This window comes from Bos mutus, chromosome 3, assembly GCF_027580195.1.
Source record: "Bos mutus isolate GX-2022 chromosome 3, NWIPB_WYAK_1.1, whole genome shotgun sequence".
NCBI lineage: Eukaryota > Metazoa > Chordata > Mammalia > Artiodactyla > Bovidae > Bos > Bos mutus.
Window position 1 is genome coordinate 32,407,499 of NC_091619.1, and position 16,120 is coordinate 32,423,618.

The 16,120-nt window shown below is 53.2% G+C and overlaps 2 protein-coding genes across 10 annotated transcripts; one reads left to right on the top strand and one right to left on the bottom strand.

Annotated features, from left to right (window-relative positions):
* Window positions 1-1,027: 1,027 nt before the first annotated feature.
* AMIGO1 (adhesion molecule with Ig like domain 1) lies at window positions 1,028-6,512 on the top strand. 3 transcript variants are annotated; one of them, XM_070367535.1, is made up of 3 exons: window positions 1,028-1,303; window positions 1,782-3,366; window positions 4,504-6,512. In XM_070367535.1, the coding sequence occupies exon 2, from the start codon at window positions 1,847-1,849 to the stop codon at window positions 3,326-3,328; it is 1,482 nt and encodes a 493-aa protein (XP_070223636.1). In that variant the 5' UTR covers window positions 1,028-1,303; window positions 1,782-1,846; the 3' UTR covers window positions 3,329-3,366; window positions 4,504-6,512. The 3 variants fall into 3 exon arrangements, with proteins under 3 accessions (XP_070223636.1, XP_070223637.1, XP_070223635.1); XM_070367536.1 differs by having other exon boundaries at window positions 6,371-6,512; XM_070367534.1 differs by having other exon boundaries at window positions 1,782-6,512.
* Window positions 6,513-7,045: 533 nt separating this feature from the next.
* On the bottom strand, window positions 7,046-16,120 carry CYB561D1 (cytochrome b561 family member D1). 7 transcript variants are annotated; one of them, XR_011463646.1, is made up of 5 exons: window positions 15,593-16,120; window positions 15,022-15,059; window positions 13,942-14,441; window positions 8,686-8,895; window positions 8,034-8,151 (listed from the first exon to the last, which is right to left on the bottom strand). XR_011463646.1 is itself a non-coding variant. In XM_005891311.2 (4 exons), exons 1-4 carry the CDS (start codon window positions 15,738-15,740, stop codon window positions 8,142-8,144), a joined length of 696 nt encoding a protein of 231 aa, XP_005891373.1. In that variant the 5' UTR covers window positions 15,741-16,120; the 3' UTR covers window positions 7,046-8,141. The 7 variants fall into 7 exon arrangements, 4 of the variants coding, with proteins under 4 accessions (XP_005891373.1, XP_070223639.1, XP_070223641.1 ...); XM_005891311.2 differs by lacking the exon at window positions 8,686-8,895 and having other exon boundaries at window positions 7,046-8,151; XR_011463648.1 differs by lacking the exon at window positions 8,686-8,895 and having other exon boundaries at window positions 8,042-8,151; window positions 13,850-14,441.

The following is a 16,120-nucleotide window of genomic DNA, read 5'->3' on the forward strand; positions in this document are numbered from 1 at the left end:
TCTTAAGAAAAAGGCCCTTCTCCAAATCTTTCCCCAAAATGTTGGTGAAGAAGGAATTCATAGGGCCTGGACTCCATCTTAGGCCTGTTCATGCTGATCATGCTCAGCCACCTTTCCAATGGACTCTGAACTCTTTGTTTAGTGCCTATGAAAACAACAGAAGGATAAGACCCTCTCCAGACAGGAGAACCTTGAAGATCGTACCTAGGTTACTCATCACCTAAGAAAAAACATACACTAATCACCCCTTCCTCCAGACAGGCCATAAATTTTTCTGTATCTATCGGAGTGTAACCTTGGGTTTATTGATTATTGGCTAATTATTTGACTGTTTGAGCACAAGACGTAAATGATGGGGTTATTGGGATTGTATTTTCCTTGGTTTATATAAGTCTCAAGGAATTTGGGGTGGTGGGTTTGGACACGTACACATGGGGTATAAAAGATTTTCACATATGCTGGTCGGGGTCCTTGGCTAAGAGGAGACCGCCTTGGGCCTGCAGGTGTAATAAACTGCACTCCACTATCTGCACTGTCCTTCTGAGTGAGTTTGTTTCCCAGACCACGTGGCTACAACATTGGAACTTCACAACCCTAGCGAGAGGGGAGAGAGGACCTCGGAACGTGACTAATGAATTTCCCGCCAACATTGACAGCTGGGAGCTGAGCCAGATTTTTCTAATTTGTAAAATTAGAAGACATGTGACGCGTCTTGGCCTGGAGTCAACTGCAGCGAATTCACTTCAGTTAGACCTACTTTTCCTGAGAGCGGTTTTGGTAAGTAGAAGGGTGGGGAGTTGGGGGATGAAGGGAATGGAAAAAAGTGGAAGAAGTAATAGGAGAACTAAGGGGCCAGTTTCCTACTCCAGGTCAGGACCTGTTCTAACACAGAATGAGCAGCGCGTGGCCGCCCATCCACCTCCGACACAAACACACGCACGTGCGCCCCGCCCCCGCCGCGCGCACGCGCCCCGAGCCTCGGCGGCGGCGACGGGCGCGCGCGCGCGGTGCTCGCTGCCCCCACGCCGCTCCCTGCGTTCTGATCGCTGCGTCTCCAGCTCCCCGCACCGCTGCGCGCCTGCCCCGCGGATCCGGAGACTGCGGCCGTGATCTGGGGGCTCCGACGCTGCGGCGCTGGGAGAGCGGAGCGGAGCCCGGCGCGTCCCGGGGAGGCGATGTGATCGGGAGCGGGCCCCTGCGTAAGGCGGGCGCCGCGGCAGGCCAGCCGGTGAGGCGCTGCTGGGGGAGGCCGCGACGGAGCTCCCGGACCCGCCATGGGCTGAGAAACGTCCTCGCCGAGCAGGTGCAGTGATCAGAGGTCCCGGGTGGGGGGGGCGGGGGAGGCCCGCCTCAACAGGCCCCTTCAGCCAGGTTAGGACTCGCCCTGCCCAGCCTGTGCGGTGTCGACCTTCCTTCAGCTCCTCCCCAAAGGCTCTGCTGACCCCGCCTCCAGACCTGGGCCCTGCAACCCCTGTGACCCCAACAGCCCCTGACATTCTGGGAGATCCCGGCCTTCCTCTCCTGTTACCCCAGCCTGGCAGGCCCTTGTGCTCACCTCCTCCTCGGTCCCAGTATTTTGAGCCCACCGCCCGCACGGTACCTGGGAACAACTCAACATCGCTTCCTTTCTCTTCTAGCCCTACGAGGGGTGGTGCGGGGTTGGTTGGGGGAGGAGAGTGGAAGGAGAGAGACTGGGTCCTTCCCTCCAGAGACCCTGATGACCACAAACCTATACTCTCTCTTAAGCCTGTAGTGAAAGTGACCCTTCCTTACCCCACCAGAACATGCCCGGGTGATTTCCTCCCAGATCTTCCTTGTGGCCTTCCTCGCCCTCCGCAGTGACACTATGCAACCCCAAGGAGACCTGCGAGGCCTCTGGCTCCTGCTGCTGTCCCTGTTCCTGCTCCTCTTTGAGGTGGCCAGAGCTGGCCGGCCAGTGGTGAGCTGTCCTGCCTCCTGCCTGTGCGCCAGCAACATCCTCAGCTGCTCCAAGCAGCAGCTGCCCAACGTGCCCCACTCCCTGCCCAGCTACACCGCCCTCCTGGACCTCAGCCACAACAACCTGAGCCGCCTGCGGGCCGAGTGGACCCCCACGCGCCTGACCCACCTGCACTCCCTGCTGCTGAGCCACAACCACCTGAATTTCATATCCTCTGAGGCCTTTTCCCCAGTTCCCAACCTGCGCTACCTGGACCTCTCCTCCAACCAGCTGCGGACGCTGGATGAGTTCCTGTTCAGTGAACTGCAGGTCCTGGAGGTGCTGCTGCTCTACAATAACCACATTATGGCAGTGGACCGCTGCGCCTTTGATGACATGACCCAGCTGCAGAAACTCTACTTGAGTCAGAACCAGATCTCCCGCTTCCCTCTGGAACTGGTCAAGGAAGGAGCCAAGCTCCCCAAACTAACGCTCCTGGACCTTTCCTCCAACAAGCTGAAGAACTTACCATTGCCTGACCTGCAGAAGCTGCCCGCCTGGATCAAGAATGGGCTGTACCTACACAACAACCCCCTGCACTGCGACTGCGAGCTCTACCAGCTCTTTTCCCACTGGCAGTACCGGCAGCTGAGCTCTGTCATGGACTTTCAGGAGGACCTGTACTGCATGAGCTCCAAGAAACTGCACAATGTCTTCAACCTGAGTTTCCTCAATTGCAGCGAGTACAAGGAGCGTGCCTGGGAGGCCCACCTGGGTGACTCCTTGACCATCAAGTGTGACACCAAGCAGCAGGGGATGACCAAGGTGTGGGTGACACCCAGCAATGAACGGGTGCTGGATGAGGTGGCCAACAGCACGGTGACCGTGTCCAAGGATGGCAGTCTTCATTTCCAGCAGGTGCAGATTGAGCATGGGGGTGTGTATACCTGCTATGCCATGGGGGAGGCTTTCAATGAGACCCTGTCTGTGGAGTTGAAAGTGTACAATTTCACCTTGCACGGACACCACGACACCCTCAACACAGCCTATACCACCCTTGTGGGCTGTATCCTCAGTGTAGTCCTGGTCCTCATATACCTGTACCTCACCCCGTGCCGCTGCTGGTGTCGGGGTGTCGAGAAACCTTCCAGCCATCAGGCAGACAGCCTCAGTTCTTCCATGCTTAGTACCACACCCAACCACGACCCTATGGCTGGCGGGGACAAGGATGATGGTTTTGACAGGCGGGTGGCCTTTCTGGAACCTGCTGGACCTGCGCAGGGTCAAAACGGCAAGCTCAAGCCGGGCAACACCCTGCCAGTGCCAGAGGCGACAGGCAAGGGCCAGCGGAGGATGTCGGATCCGGAATCGGTCAGCTCGGTCTTCTCTGATACGCCCATTGTGGTGTGAGCAGAATGGGTTGGTGGGGAGATTCTGCCCCAGGAGAGGTAATGCGCCCTTGAAGGATGTGAGGGGGTGGAAGAGAGGGCTAGCTGCCCAAGGGAGTGGGTTCCCCTCGAACTCAAGGGAATTGGCCACAGGTACAACAGCAGGCAAGACCCCAAGCAGGGTGTGGCTGCCATGATTTTCAAATGTGGATATACTAATCCTCAGGCAAATACGACACCCCTTCCCAGAGCCCTGACAGTTCTCAAGGTGGTGGAATAAGAGGGTGTCTGCTGGTGGGAATGAGGAAAGGGGTGAAAAAGCAGATCCCCTAAACTTTTTTGAGGTCATCTCTAGCTCCTTCAGAGAAAATCATTCAGGAAAAAGAGTCACTTTTTTCCTTTCTCTGCCCACCCACACCTGTGATGTTGTGTGTACTGGGGGGAACTTCCACAGGAGCCACGTTGGGGAAGAGCTAGATTGTCTTCCTTGGCCAGAAAGTCACATCACGCGTCACAGCTGAGGAAATGGGAAACCTTTGGGAAAAGAAGTCAGGAAAAGCCTGGGACCTCAATAACATTCCCCATAGCTGTTGTAAGACTTCCCAGGAACACCTTCCTCTTTCCAGAGGAGCCCTGGGTGCACGGGTCTTTTGCAGGAGCTTGGCCTGTTGCCTGTCAGATATGGCAACAATATGAGATGCGGTATCTGTGTCTTGTCATGGGACCAGTGGCGCAGAGGGGTACAGCATGAACCAAGGGGTCCCTGTATAGACGCCAGCACAAAACCTGTAGATGGGGGATAAACTCCAGATTGGAACCAGTTGGTGAAACCCTTGGTTAGCATCTGATTCCCAGCACCCGTGTGTCGGGTCAAGGTGTGGGGTGCTGGAAGCAGAGTGTCTGTGGATGCCTGCCACAGACGTGGGATGAGGGCCTCTTTGCATGAGGAGGTGGACGGTAAACCAGCCACTGCTACGTAGCATCCAGTGGGATCTACCTGATTTTCTGTGTATGCCATCTCTTCATTTGTTCTCCTGATAGGCTCAGGTAGAATTCTAAGTGTTCCCTAATATGGTGCTCTGCAAAAGAAGGAATCCAAGAAGTCTGGCCCCAGCTGGGTTAGCTTGGGCTCAGGGGTGGAGGGGACCAGGCAGACATCTCATTTGTGCTGACAAAGCCGCCTTGCTCCTCTCTTAGAGATCTCACCCCTGCTGCAGAGCTGGAGCATGGGATTCATCATCTGCGGAGCTGGAATCAAGTGGTCCCTGCCACAGAGGAGTGGCGGTTCAGAGGGTGGCTTAGAGTTCTGCCCTCTCCACAAGGTTCCAGGCAGTCTTGTAACAGAGACAGTCAGTGGCACTAAACTTTCAGGAGGCGACCCTCTCAGCCAGAGGTGTGCACAGTTGTCAGGCCAGAGGAACTTAAGGACAGGCCCAACATTGCATTCCATCAAAGTGGCAGAATACTTTGGGCATAGAGGTGGCCACTTCCTTTGACTCTACTGCAGGCCCTGGGGGTTGGTTTGCTCTGAACTTTGGCAAGGGGACCTGAAGGGCAAAGGTGAAAATGTTCTCTGACCATCTTTTCAGTCTGTCCCCTCTCCCCCACCAAGTCCCCTGTCCTTGGAAGTTCTCCAGCTCTCCCAGTTTTCCAATCTGCTGTTTAGGTTCCAAGAAGTGTCATTTACCTGTGGGTGAAGGCTGCTTGCTAGGAGGTCCTAACTCCCACTGCCTGTTAAGATCCGAGGTGGGGACTAGAACTCAACATCTTCCCCTTGTCTGTTGCTGGGATGTCAAGACCGCTGTCCATCCTTTATTAGTAACCTAGCTTTGTCGAGAGAGGTGCAGCGTTTCCCTCAAGTACTTGCATGCTCATAGGGATGCATGCTTATAGGTCTGCATGCACCCCAGCACCTTGACTTCCATCAGGATGATTCTTCAGTCCCCACTAATGTCCACTTCCAGAGTGGTTTCTACTTATGTGCACAACTTCATGCACACAATTTTCTTGCCCTGTAGGAGACTGTGACCATGCCAGGCTCTGCAGATACAAACTTTTGTACTTTTGATTTCTGAACTGCCTAAATCTTCACCCACATCTCTGTGGCACTCCGTAAAGCCCAGAGTTAGGACAGCTGCAGGTTGAAGACCCTGAGAGAAGGGTTGATGAGGAGCAAGCTGGCTCTTCAGACTCCTCAGAAACCTTCCTTAGAGTAATGGTATGTCAGAAATAAATGTAAAACTAGGTCAGTGACAGATCCAGAAGAACACTGGCAAGGGACCAAGCAGCTGTAAGTTGCTCTTCCTATGGTAACTGCCCTAGTAAGCCAGAGGCAGGAGGGAAAAATTGTGTGGTCATATTCCAGAGACTTCTAAAGATTCTGACACTGAAGCTATAGGAACCAGGATCCCTTCCTCAGACTTATCAGAGAAAATCTCACCTCCAGGCAGCAGCTTCCCCTCTAGGCATCATCTAGGGCTGTGAAAATCTTTCAAGTGGATGTCAGATGAAGTAGGTCCTCTGGACATCCTGAGTTCCCAAGGACTAGGAAGGCCATCTTCCTCCTAACTCCTACCCAGTTTAGGGCATGAGGCTCTTAGTCTCCCCACTGTATCCACTAGGTTAGCCAGGACCTACCAGTTTGAGAGCCTGGTAGGTGTGCCTGGCTTCCCCACCAAGAGACTGAACTGATTGGCCTCTTCCCATGGTTTCAGTGACTAGAACCCAAAGGTAGCTTTCTACTTGAGGGATTGGGTACTCAGCAGATGTAAGCTCACTGGAACCCTGTGTAGGAAACTGCCAGGTCTGGTTATAAGAAAAGGTCAAGTGATCACCCCCACCCCCATCAGTCAACCAGACATGTCTCCCAGGAAGCAGGTGTCCCTGGAGACAGAGTATGTCAGGGCTGTACAATCTGTCTGTGTGATTGTTTGTAATCTTCTTTCTTTCCCTGTATTTATGAGGCTCCTAAGAAGGAGCTGGGAGTGGGGATACCCCAGCTGGGGAGAGTGAAGGCGACTGATTGCAGTTTTCCGTGTGTCCTTACCTCTGTACTTCCTTTTAGCCCTGCTGGCGAAGTGAGCAGGCCTCCCCACGTCCAGGATCCTAGTCCTTCCACTTGTGTGCTCCCAGGCTGGCAAACCTTGGAGCCTCTGGGCTCTGAAAACTAGACAATGATCATTAAAACCTGGCTTGAGTCTCTGTTCTGGCGTAGTCTGTGACTGGTTTATCTTTTCAGCCAGTGGGGAGGGTTCACAGCACCTCAGAAGGGTGCAACCTGTCTAGGGGGAGAATAGTTAAATGCTGTTGCTAGGGCATGGGTAGAGTCCACATCCAGGCGCAAAGACAGACAAGGGGTCAGCCAGCCTTTTCTGTGAGGAGCCAGACAGGAAACATGTTAGACTTTGCAGCCCGTATAGTCTCTTTTACAGCTCCTCAGTGGTGCCATTGTGGCAGGAAGGTACAGAAAGTGCACAGACAGTGGCTCTGTTCCAGTCAACTTTATTTATGGACATTGAAATGTGATTTTCATATCATTGTAACATGTATTTGAGGGTTTTTTTCAACCATATATAAATGCAAAAACTTACTGGCTCACAGACCACAAAAAACCAGGCAGCAAGTTGGTTTTGGCCAGCGGACAAATTTGCCAACCCAATGTTCTCAAAAGAAATGTCATTGACACTTTAGCAGGAGAGAGTCTAGAAATTCCTTGACTTGGGGCTAGAGCCTGTAGATAATGAAGGCTTTCTGGATCCCTGGGGAGGAGGGTTGTCTCCCTGAAGAGCCCTCTTGAAAGTCTGGATCAAGCCTACAAACTGTACTGTGGTAAATGTTTGAATTGGGTTAAAAGAAATGACGGTGAGCAGCTTGGGTCCACAGTCTTTTGATTATTACCAATATATGTTCATGTGAGTGGTAACCACCTTAGTTTGGCTTAAAGTATATTAGTGTAATGGGCAGGTGGTATTCATTGACAATGTAGTGTGTCCTAGCATGGCATTGGACAGAGAAATGCAGTCCCTGCTTTCTTGGTACAGAAGACAGCCTATCAGAAATTGGCCCAGATTCTACTGAACTCTGAATAGGCAGTTTCTTTGGCTACTCTCTTGGTATTTCTGGAAGGGGATTGTCATGGTAGATTCCCAAAAGGGAGGGGAAATGGTATAACAAAAAAAGAAAAGAATCAAAATTGGGGGAATTCCTTGGCTGTCCAGTGGTTAGGACTTGGCATTTTCACTGCGCAGGGCCTGCCTGGGTTCAATCCCTGGGTGGGAAACTAAGATCCCGCAAGCCACACAGCGCAGCTAAAAAAAATAAAGAATCAGAATTTGAATAATTACCTCATTTATTACACTGCTAAAATCTTGACTGAAGGGCGGTCCTCTTCTGTCTGGAAAGTTGTCTTTTTCTTTCCTTGAGGGAGCAACTAAAGAGTGAGGGATGGAGACACCTCACAGCCAGTCACACCAGACATGTCAACCTTGGCAGTCAGTGAAATGACAGATGTTGATGCCAGGGCGCCCCCAGAGTCTACATGTATTTGGTATTTTTTAATTTTTTCAAAGCAGTTTTTGCTATGGCTGAGTTTAGCCAAGAGGATGAGCTGGTAAAGAGAACAGGTCTGGGGAGGAAGACTACTGAAAATCCTCCCCTCTGTTTTGGCCTGTGTCAAGCCCTGTCTCTGTGCTTAGGAAGTTTTGATACTCCTTTTTCCATCATCCCAAGGCTCTATCTCTTCAACCCTCCCCATCCCCCTGCCAGTCCCCCAAGAAGTTCCATAAATTCTGGCCAAGATGGTCTGCCATGTCTTGCGGCTCTTCCCCTAGCTCCTCTTAGGTGGCACTGCGGGAAAATAGAAAAGGTTAATATGATGGTTATCTTTTAGAACAGAAAATGAGAGTTCAGTGGATTGGCCAGCCTGGTCTCTCTCCCATCTGATCTCTCAACTCCTTCCCTTTCTGCAGTTGTAACTCTTGGACCCCTTCTCTTGTGTCTGAAGCAACCACTGGAGAAGCTTCACTTGCCCCACCCACACTGCAGAAAAGACTCAGGACCACTCAGTGGTATGGTCAGCTTGTTTGGTCTGGCTACAGGGAGCCTCCGCTGGATGCTTTCTCTCCCCAGAGTTGAGAGAAGAAAGCTAAAGCAGCTGCCACATCAGGCCCCATCATCAGGCATATAGCCTGTTGTGTGGAAAACATCAAGTGGTGAAGATACTTAGACCTGCCCTGAGGCCCTCCAGTTGGCATCAGCCTGGTTACAGTCCCAGAATCACAGTGGGTGTGGAGAGAACCAACCTTTAGGACATAGATAGGACCCTGCAAGGACTTCTAGGTGCCCTACAGCATTAGCATACATAAAGTAAGAGTCACTGACCCCAGAGTTGGAGGCTTGTATGCATATGTGTCTGCAAACACACACAGATTAGGGAGCGCCGCAACTGGATAGAACTTCATGCTGCTTTTCCTTCACCTCCCACTGCTCCTTCCCTTGGCTGTAGTTTGCTTTAGGTGTGGACCTCAGTAGAAAGGTCTAGCCCAGTATTGGGAATCCTTAGAAAGCACTGGGAGATAACGGGGGATCTGCCTGAAAGACAAGGGTGCCAGGGGGCCTCATGAATACTCAGACAGAGTTGAATCCTCTGGTACCAGAGGATAGAATCACCTGAAGTAGCTACTTAAAATGCTTTCACAAGAGGTTTTACAAAATCTAGGAAATTCTGATAGAAGCAGGTAGATTTAAAACTGGGACTTATTCCCTGCACACTGGCAAGTTAGTCAAGGCTTCTGGGTGAGTGGGTGGGTAGGGAGAAGGTCGTCTTACTGGAGGGAATCTGCCTGCTTTAAGCTGAGCTGGAGACCATCTATGTTAAATCACCCTCTGGAGCAGTCCTGGGGCACTGTCCTCCTGCCTTTCAGCTATGTCTTTCCTGTGTCTACACTGGTGACAGTTGTTGAGGCCATGACCACAATGACTGATCAGTGTTTCATTCCTGGATCCCAGGATAGGGGAGGAAAAAACACCCAAGATTAAAAAATAGTGAAGCCTCCATGCTACTATGGTGCCTGCCTCTCTGTGTCCACTCTAGGAAGACTGCTGACTGTTCTCAAACCAATGGAATGGAAAATATCCTCAAGTTAAACATAACTGCTTTCATGGTACATGTGCATGTGTGTGTGTGTTAATTCCAATAATGTCCTTTGAGGAGGAAAGGACAGTGATCCTACTCCAAGAGCCTGAAACAAGGAGAAACAAAGTTGTGAACAAGCCAGGGGCTGTGCCTCACAGCTTCCCACCTCCACCCTGGGTGAGGGCCTGAGGCAGCCTGTGGCTCCGGGGGCAACCAGAGAGCTGGTGTGGCAGTGTGGGTCGACTGCTGCTCCTCCCTTCCCTGTCTGTGGCCTGTCTGCTCCACCTTTCCCTCGGAAGAGCAGGATCAGCCAGGAGAAACTTAGATAGACTAGCAACCAGGAGCTCCAGACTGAGACCAGCTCCAGGAGCTCCAGGCTGGACCTGGGGCATAACTGGACTGACTCCAGATCTGCAATCAGCCCCATGACTTGAACACATCACCTGGCAGCAACTTAGGACAAGCTTCACTAGAGTCATAGCTTCCATAGCACTCCTGGCCTTGCATCTAGGAGGAAATGTCTGTGTTCTCTGACAGTGGCCAGAAACACAACCTCTCTGAGACTTGGATCCCCTAAGCATCATCATCCATAACTATTTATTGCCTCCCTAAAAGAAGCATAAAACCCAGAGCCAGGCTGAGAAAGAGATAAGGACAGGAACATAATAAGCCGCCTGTTTACATGTGTTTACTACTTTGAACATCCCAATGCATGTTAACATGCATTCTGTCATCTAGTGCTCACAACATCCCTGTGAGACAGGTCACGTAGTCAGTGATTTGCCTGTGGCCACACCAGTGTCAGGGGCTGGGTAAACCCAGACTGCAAGTTTCCGAGCTCCCGGATCGATGTTTCACTTCATGATACATAGGGTCTTTACGCCAACCAAACGCAGGGGCAGCGGGAGCACTAAACCAGGAGCCTCCCTGCTCCCTAAGCCTGCAGAGAGTCATTAGAAATGCTGGGGGAGTCAGGGGTGTCCCCTGGAGGCCAAGACGGGTCAACAGAAGGCTAGGCAGGAGTGCTAGATTCAAGGTCAACAGCCACCAATGCCACTAGCAGTGTCAGCGAAGCGTACACTGTGCCCTTTGGTCAGGTGAAAAGGCCTGACTGGTTTACTCAGACGCTCAGGGATGCTTCCAGGAGGAAGGCAGGCTCAAAGCATGGCTGGGAGGTAAGACTTCTGACCCCTCCTCCCTCTGCAGCCCAGGAAGAGGGGGACGGTGAGGGCTGGCTGACTCAGTCTGCAAGTGCTTGGAGATCTGGAGCTGAAAGGCCTCAGCCCTGTTCAGCTAATGATTATTATTAACTCTGAGCAGGCCTTGGCATAGCAGCCAGCTGGCTCTGGGAGAATGCCTGGATCTCTGACAATGAGGTTTTAAAAACAAGACCCATGGCAGCCATGCCTGGTGTGGTGGGGGTCGGGGGGAGGCCAGGCTAGTGTCAGAGAGTGGGGCGGGGTAGTCTGCCCTGTGAGAGGGTGGGGCCAGGAGGCAGCACAGGCTGGCAAGAGATACCTTTAATGCAGCTGAAAAGCCCAGAAGGTGAGGCTGGGAGACTTCCCCACACAGAGCTCCTGCCATGCAACACCACCCCCAGTGGGGGGTGGGGGAGTGGAGTATGGAGGGGAAAGGGTGGCCAAGGGAAAGATGGGGGCTTGGGTGTGGTATCTGAATCCAGAATGATAATCCTATTACCATCCTGGATTTGGATACAAAAACCATCTATATTTCTAATGTCCTCAAGGTTGAGTTTGAATGTAATCATATTTGGAATCAGGACTCAGTGAGCCTGACATGCAAATTTGTGCAAACGACACGGAAATTTAAAAAAGTCTCGAGCACTTTTATTTTTAAAGGCAAAAGAGGCTGGCTACTAGCAGCTTTGCTTAGTCAGACAAGGGCAAAAGGGCAGCCATTTGTTTCTCCTTCAAGACCTCTGCCTCATTTCTGAGGAGCCCAGATAATACCCCAGATGGGGAGACACTGGATGGTGGCGGGGGAAAAGAGGGTACAGGGGGAGGAAACACCAGCAGGAGGCATATGCAGCCACCAGCCACCAAGATCCCAGCTGGAGGAAGAGTGCCCTGGCACTGAGGTCTAATGGCTGTCCAGCTGCTGCCCTGGGATGGGAGGGCAGGTGGTGATGGAAGGAGCAAGGAGAGGAGGGGAGGGAAGTCCCTCCACAATCTGGCCAGCTGGGAAGAAGGGCTCCTCCTGGTGACCTCCTCCCAATACTGCAATCAGACTGGCTAAGCAAGCAGAGACCACCTGTGCCCCACTCTCTGCCCTGTGCCCCTGCCTACCCCCAGCCGGGGCCTACTGGTCACAGAAGTGACAGCTGGGACCCCTTCCTCCTGCAGAATATAAATGACTTCCCCCTTCCTCCCGGGGCTGGGAATAGACATCAGCTGGCACTGCCCACGCAAACTGCCGGCTGTCAGCCCGCCTGCCCGCCCACCGTCCCCCGCACCACCTGGGAGGAGGCAACACCTCAGGCAGGCTCGGGCTCTCTGGTGTTGCCTGCTCGGCTCCCCGAGCAAGCTCACCCGGCCTTCCTACCCTGCTGGAGACAGAGTGGGACTCCCAGCACTGACTGTACGGGCCATCAGAGAGGGACTCCCTGGCCAGAATGACCCAAGATGACAATCTCCTCCATGCAGCCCCAGTAGCCATCTCTCCCAAGGTCAGACCACAGTGGAGAGCTGGAAAGCGGGAAAAGGGCAATGAAAGAGACAGGAATAACCAGCAGGGGCCCCCTTGAGATGCTCAGGGTCTGGGGCGCTCCTAGGAGATGCCATCTGACCAGCACAGTCTGCTCTGAGGACCCTTCTGCCCCTGCCATTCTCATGCCTGTCCTGTCGAATCATACCGACCTCCCTGCTGTTGAGTCACCCAGGGAGGAGGTCTGGAACCTTCTAAAGGCCTGGGATAGACAGACTATTGCTATCTGGGAACACCTCCCCCTGCTCCTGGGACCTCAAATCCTAGGTCCTACTCCACAGGTCTCCCAGAGTCCCCGCTGAGCTCTCTCTACCTGCCTCAACACTGCTTTCCAGGCTCGGCCATTCTCAGTTTTCGCCATGACCTATGGAAGTCCCAATCCAATGGAGAGAGGAGTCTGGCAGCTTACAGTCCATGGGGTCGCAAGAGTCAGACATGACTTAGCAACTAAACCACCATCAACCACCACAATGGAGGTCCCAACTCCTCGATGAGCCAGACCACAGTTAACCAATGTAACATCCAGCTCTCACCAACGAGGGATGAGGGCAGTCTGTGGAACTACTTTCAGTCTGGAACGAGCAGGGGTCTCTGCAGGGAACAGAGCCCAGCCCTCATTTGCCAGCTGGCACCAAATTCAGCCCGCTCCTGGGCCAAAGAGCTGGCAAGAGATGACACCGAAGGGAAGCTAAGCTGATGAGGAGAGGAGAACCAGGGAGACTGTTTTCTCTAGATCAGAAGCGCCCTGCCTCGTTTCCTTGGTTCTTTCTTTGTTCTAAAAGCTTTGGAATAGCTCCAGGAAGCTATGTGCTAAGGCAAGGTCCCAAGCCCCAAGAAGGGCAAAACACGAGATGCTCAGGACTGCTCTGCCACTGAGAATGGACGTCTCGCGGCCCCAAGCCCAGATCCCAAGATTAGCTGAAGGAAGTTCTTAGCTGGGCTAAGACACCCAGCCAGGAGCCAAAGCCTGGTTAAGCCAATGCCTTTCTGCTCCTCCAAAAGTTTAAGGTGTCTTTAGTGCCCTTAATGTCTTGGCAAGTAGGAGCTGCAGACCTTCACCCGGGCCCCTTCTCTCCACAGCCCCTGATGCTTTGTTCCCTGGTGCAGGGGCCAAATCAGCACAGGTTCTTGGAAAGCCAGGGGACCATATTGGTCCCTCTAGAGGGGTAAGGAGACAATGAATGTAAGAATTACACCCTGAGTCTGATGAGTGGTCCAGCCATGGTTCAGAGGTGGGAAGATGCTCTGTGACATCAACTTGACAGACACTGAATGGTAGGAGAGATTGTTTAGAAACAATCACCCATTACACAGATGAGGAAACTGAGTCCCTGAGACACTGGACTCACATAAGGTTGCACAACAGAGCCTATAAGGACCATACCCATAAAAAAATGTACATTGGCTCTCTCCACTACACTGCTTTCTCAAAGTGACCCAAAGAGCTGCTGCCACTGATAAATTACAGGAATCCAATTTTTCATTAGGCATGCAAGCAAGAGATGACTGCCAGTACCACCCAACACTTCTCTCCCATCAAGAGTGGAGGCTTCAGGATCAAGCTCCCCATCACCTATCACTTATGCCCCATCCACTTCGCCGTTTTGGCCCACCGAGTCATCTGTTGGCAGCGGCAGCTTGGGTTTCTGCAGCCTCCACCCCAGCTAAGACATACAAAAACCCTACCCCTTCTGAAGTGGATCCCTGAAGGTCGCTAAAGGAGCCAGTGAAGTCCAAGTCAAGTGTCCCATTTCGATTCAGAGTTTGGAGGAACTCACATTTCCATTTTCTTCCTTGGCAAGTAGGAGCTGGAGATCTGGTGCATTATTACCAGGGCTGGATAGAGGGGCAGCACCAGGCACAGGTACCAGGCTGCACCTTTGATCTGAGCCTGGAACCACACAGAGTGCATGCCCAGAAGCACTGTTACTGTAGCCAGCAGGTAGACCACCAGTCCACATGTCAGATGGTAGAGCTTGAGACGAGCCACCCTTGAGACCCTGGCTGCCCGGGGACACAGGAGGCAAAGTCCACACAGTGCCTGGCCGATAGTGGCCAGCAACGTCAGAGCCCCTACCCAGCTGTGCCAGGACGCCAGGTGGGGCAGCTCACTGCGGGTCCTGCTGGAGATGATGAAGCCCAGGCCCAGGGCTGCACAGAGGATGGCTAGGGTCTGCCCTGCCCAGTGGAGTCGGATCCGGGCCTTTCGGGAGCAGAAGAAGAACAGGGAGTGCTCGGGCGAGAAGAGCAGGATGGCCTCAGCCATGCAGAGGCAGAACTGTGAACACAGGAGAGGGCCAGTGAGCCTCAGGCCCGGCTCAGAGGCCCGCAAAAGGGGAGGTGCCCTCATACATCCAAACAAGGAAGACAAAGGGTGGGGGCTAAAGAACTCCCACCAGGACCACCTGCCTCACAGGTAGGCATTTGTGGGCAGAATTAGGAATCCACGCTTGAGTGGAAGTGTCATCATTCAGGCTGACATCCATGCCCTACTACCCCCCCTCACCCCCTGCCCCACATCCTCAATAGCAAGGACTCTCATTTCTTGACCAATGGAAACAGCAAAAGTTAAACTTTCTCCTGAACTCTGGGGGTGGGGAGCAACTGGATAACACCCCTTCCATTCCTCTTTTCAGGCCCACAGTGGAGAAAATGATGGTATCTTCCATGCCCTCCCACCGCGTTATACCACCTGATTACCTATAGCCCAGCCCTCCATGTTTCCTGATCTCAGTGGTTGCAAGGAAAGATGGGGCCCTGGGTATTTCCCCCCACCTCTCTGAGTCAAAGAAAGGTTAAGCCTTCTAAAGGCTAGATGCTTCCTTAGGGGCATATCCAAACCAATCACCCAAACTCACCGCCAAGGCCATGAATACAGGGTGCCAGGAGAAAAGACCTAAGAATCAAAGAGAACAGACTGATGGCGGGGCACCATTGGTTCTGCCCCTGTGGCTGGCTGGAGCCCAAAGAATCTGGCTGGAGGGGAAAGGTCAGTGTAGTGTCTTCAACCCTTATCAGTATCAGAACCTCCAGACAAAGTGGTGCAGCCAAGGGCCTTAGGCTGAGCAACCAACAGGGCAAACATACCAGTTTGGCCTGGATTCCCCATTCAACACTTTGCAGCTACCAGGCCTCTCTCCTTTATTTGTTGCATCCGTGAGGGGCTCTGCTGGTGACGAACTAGCGAGTTCAGTTAGTTCGCTTCAGGCTTCTCCTCTCCTCCCAGCACCCAAAGCCCCACCCTTCCAGGACCCAACCCCAGGACCACGCCCCACCACGCCCTTACTACACCTCGACAGTCGCCCATCCACTGCGAGTCCCCACTCCACGCCTCTTAGCGCTCCAAGCGCAGCCCCTCAAACATCTCGGCTCCGCCCCCTTGCCTGGCCCCGCCCCCTTGCCTGGCCCCGCCCCTCCCGGCACACTCACTGGTTCCTGGCCGGGACAGCACAGTCAGGAAGATGGTGAAACCCATAGCGACCAGATGCGCCAAGATCCCACTGCCTTTCCGCAGCCAGCGGGTCAGTCTCGGCTCCCTCGGCGGAGCGAGAACCAGACCTACCTCCAGAGACTGCATGGCGGCGCCCGGCAGCCGCACACTCCCAGCTGCCAGGGCAAGTCTTCCGGGTTTGCGATCGCGGAGGCGGCCGCGGATGCGGGAGAGGCTCCTCCCCGGGACGCCGCCGACAATGCGGCGGCTCGCCCACAGCGCCCTCTGCAGACTGGGGGAAAGAGCCTCGGTCCTGGAGAGCCCCGCGGGCAGAAAGTGAGTGGACAGCTGCGGGCCCACCTTTTTTCTTCAGCCAACCTCATTGGTGTCTTTATGTCTACACGGGCTTATGAGGCTTATGTCTCAGCCTGTGAAAATTACTTTCATGACAACTGATTTCACCCAAGTCACAAATCTGATATACAGAACCAAGAGTGTGAAACCAGTTTTGAGCAGTTTTCCAAAAA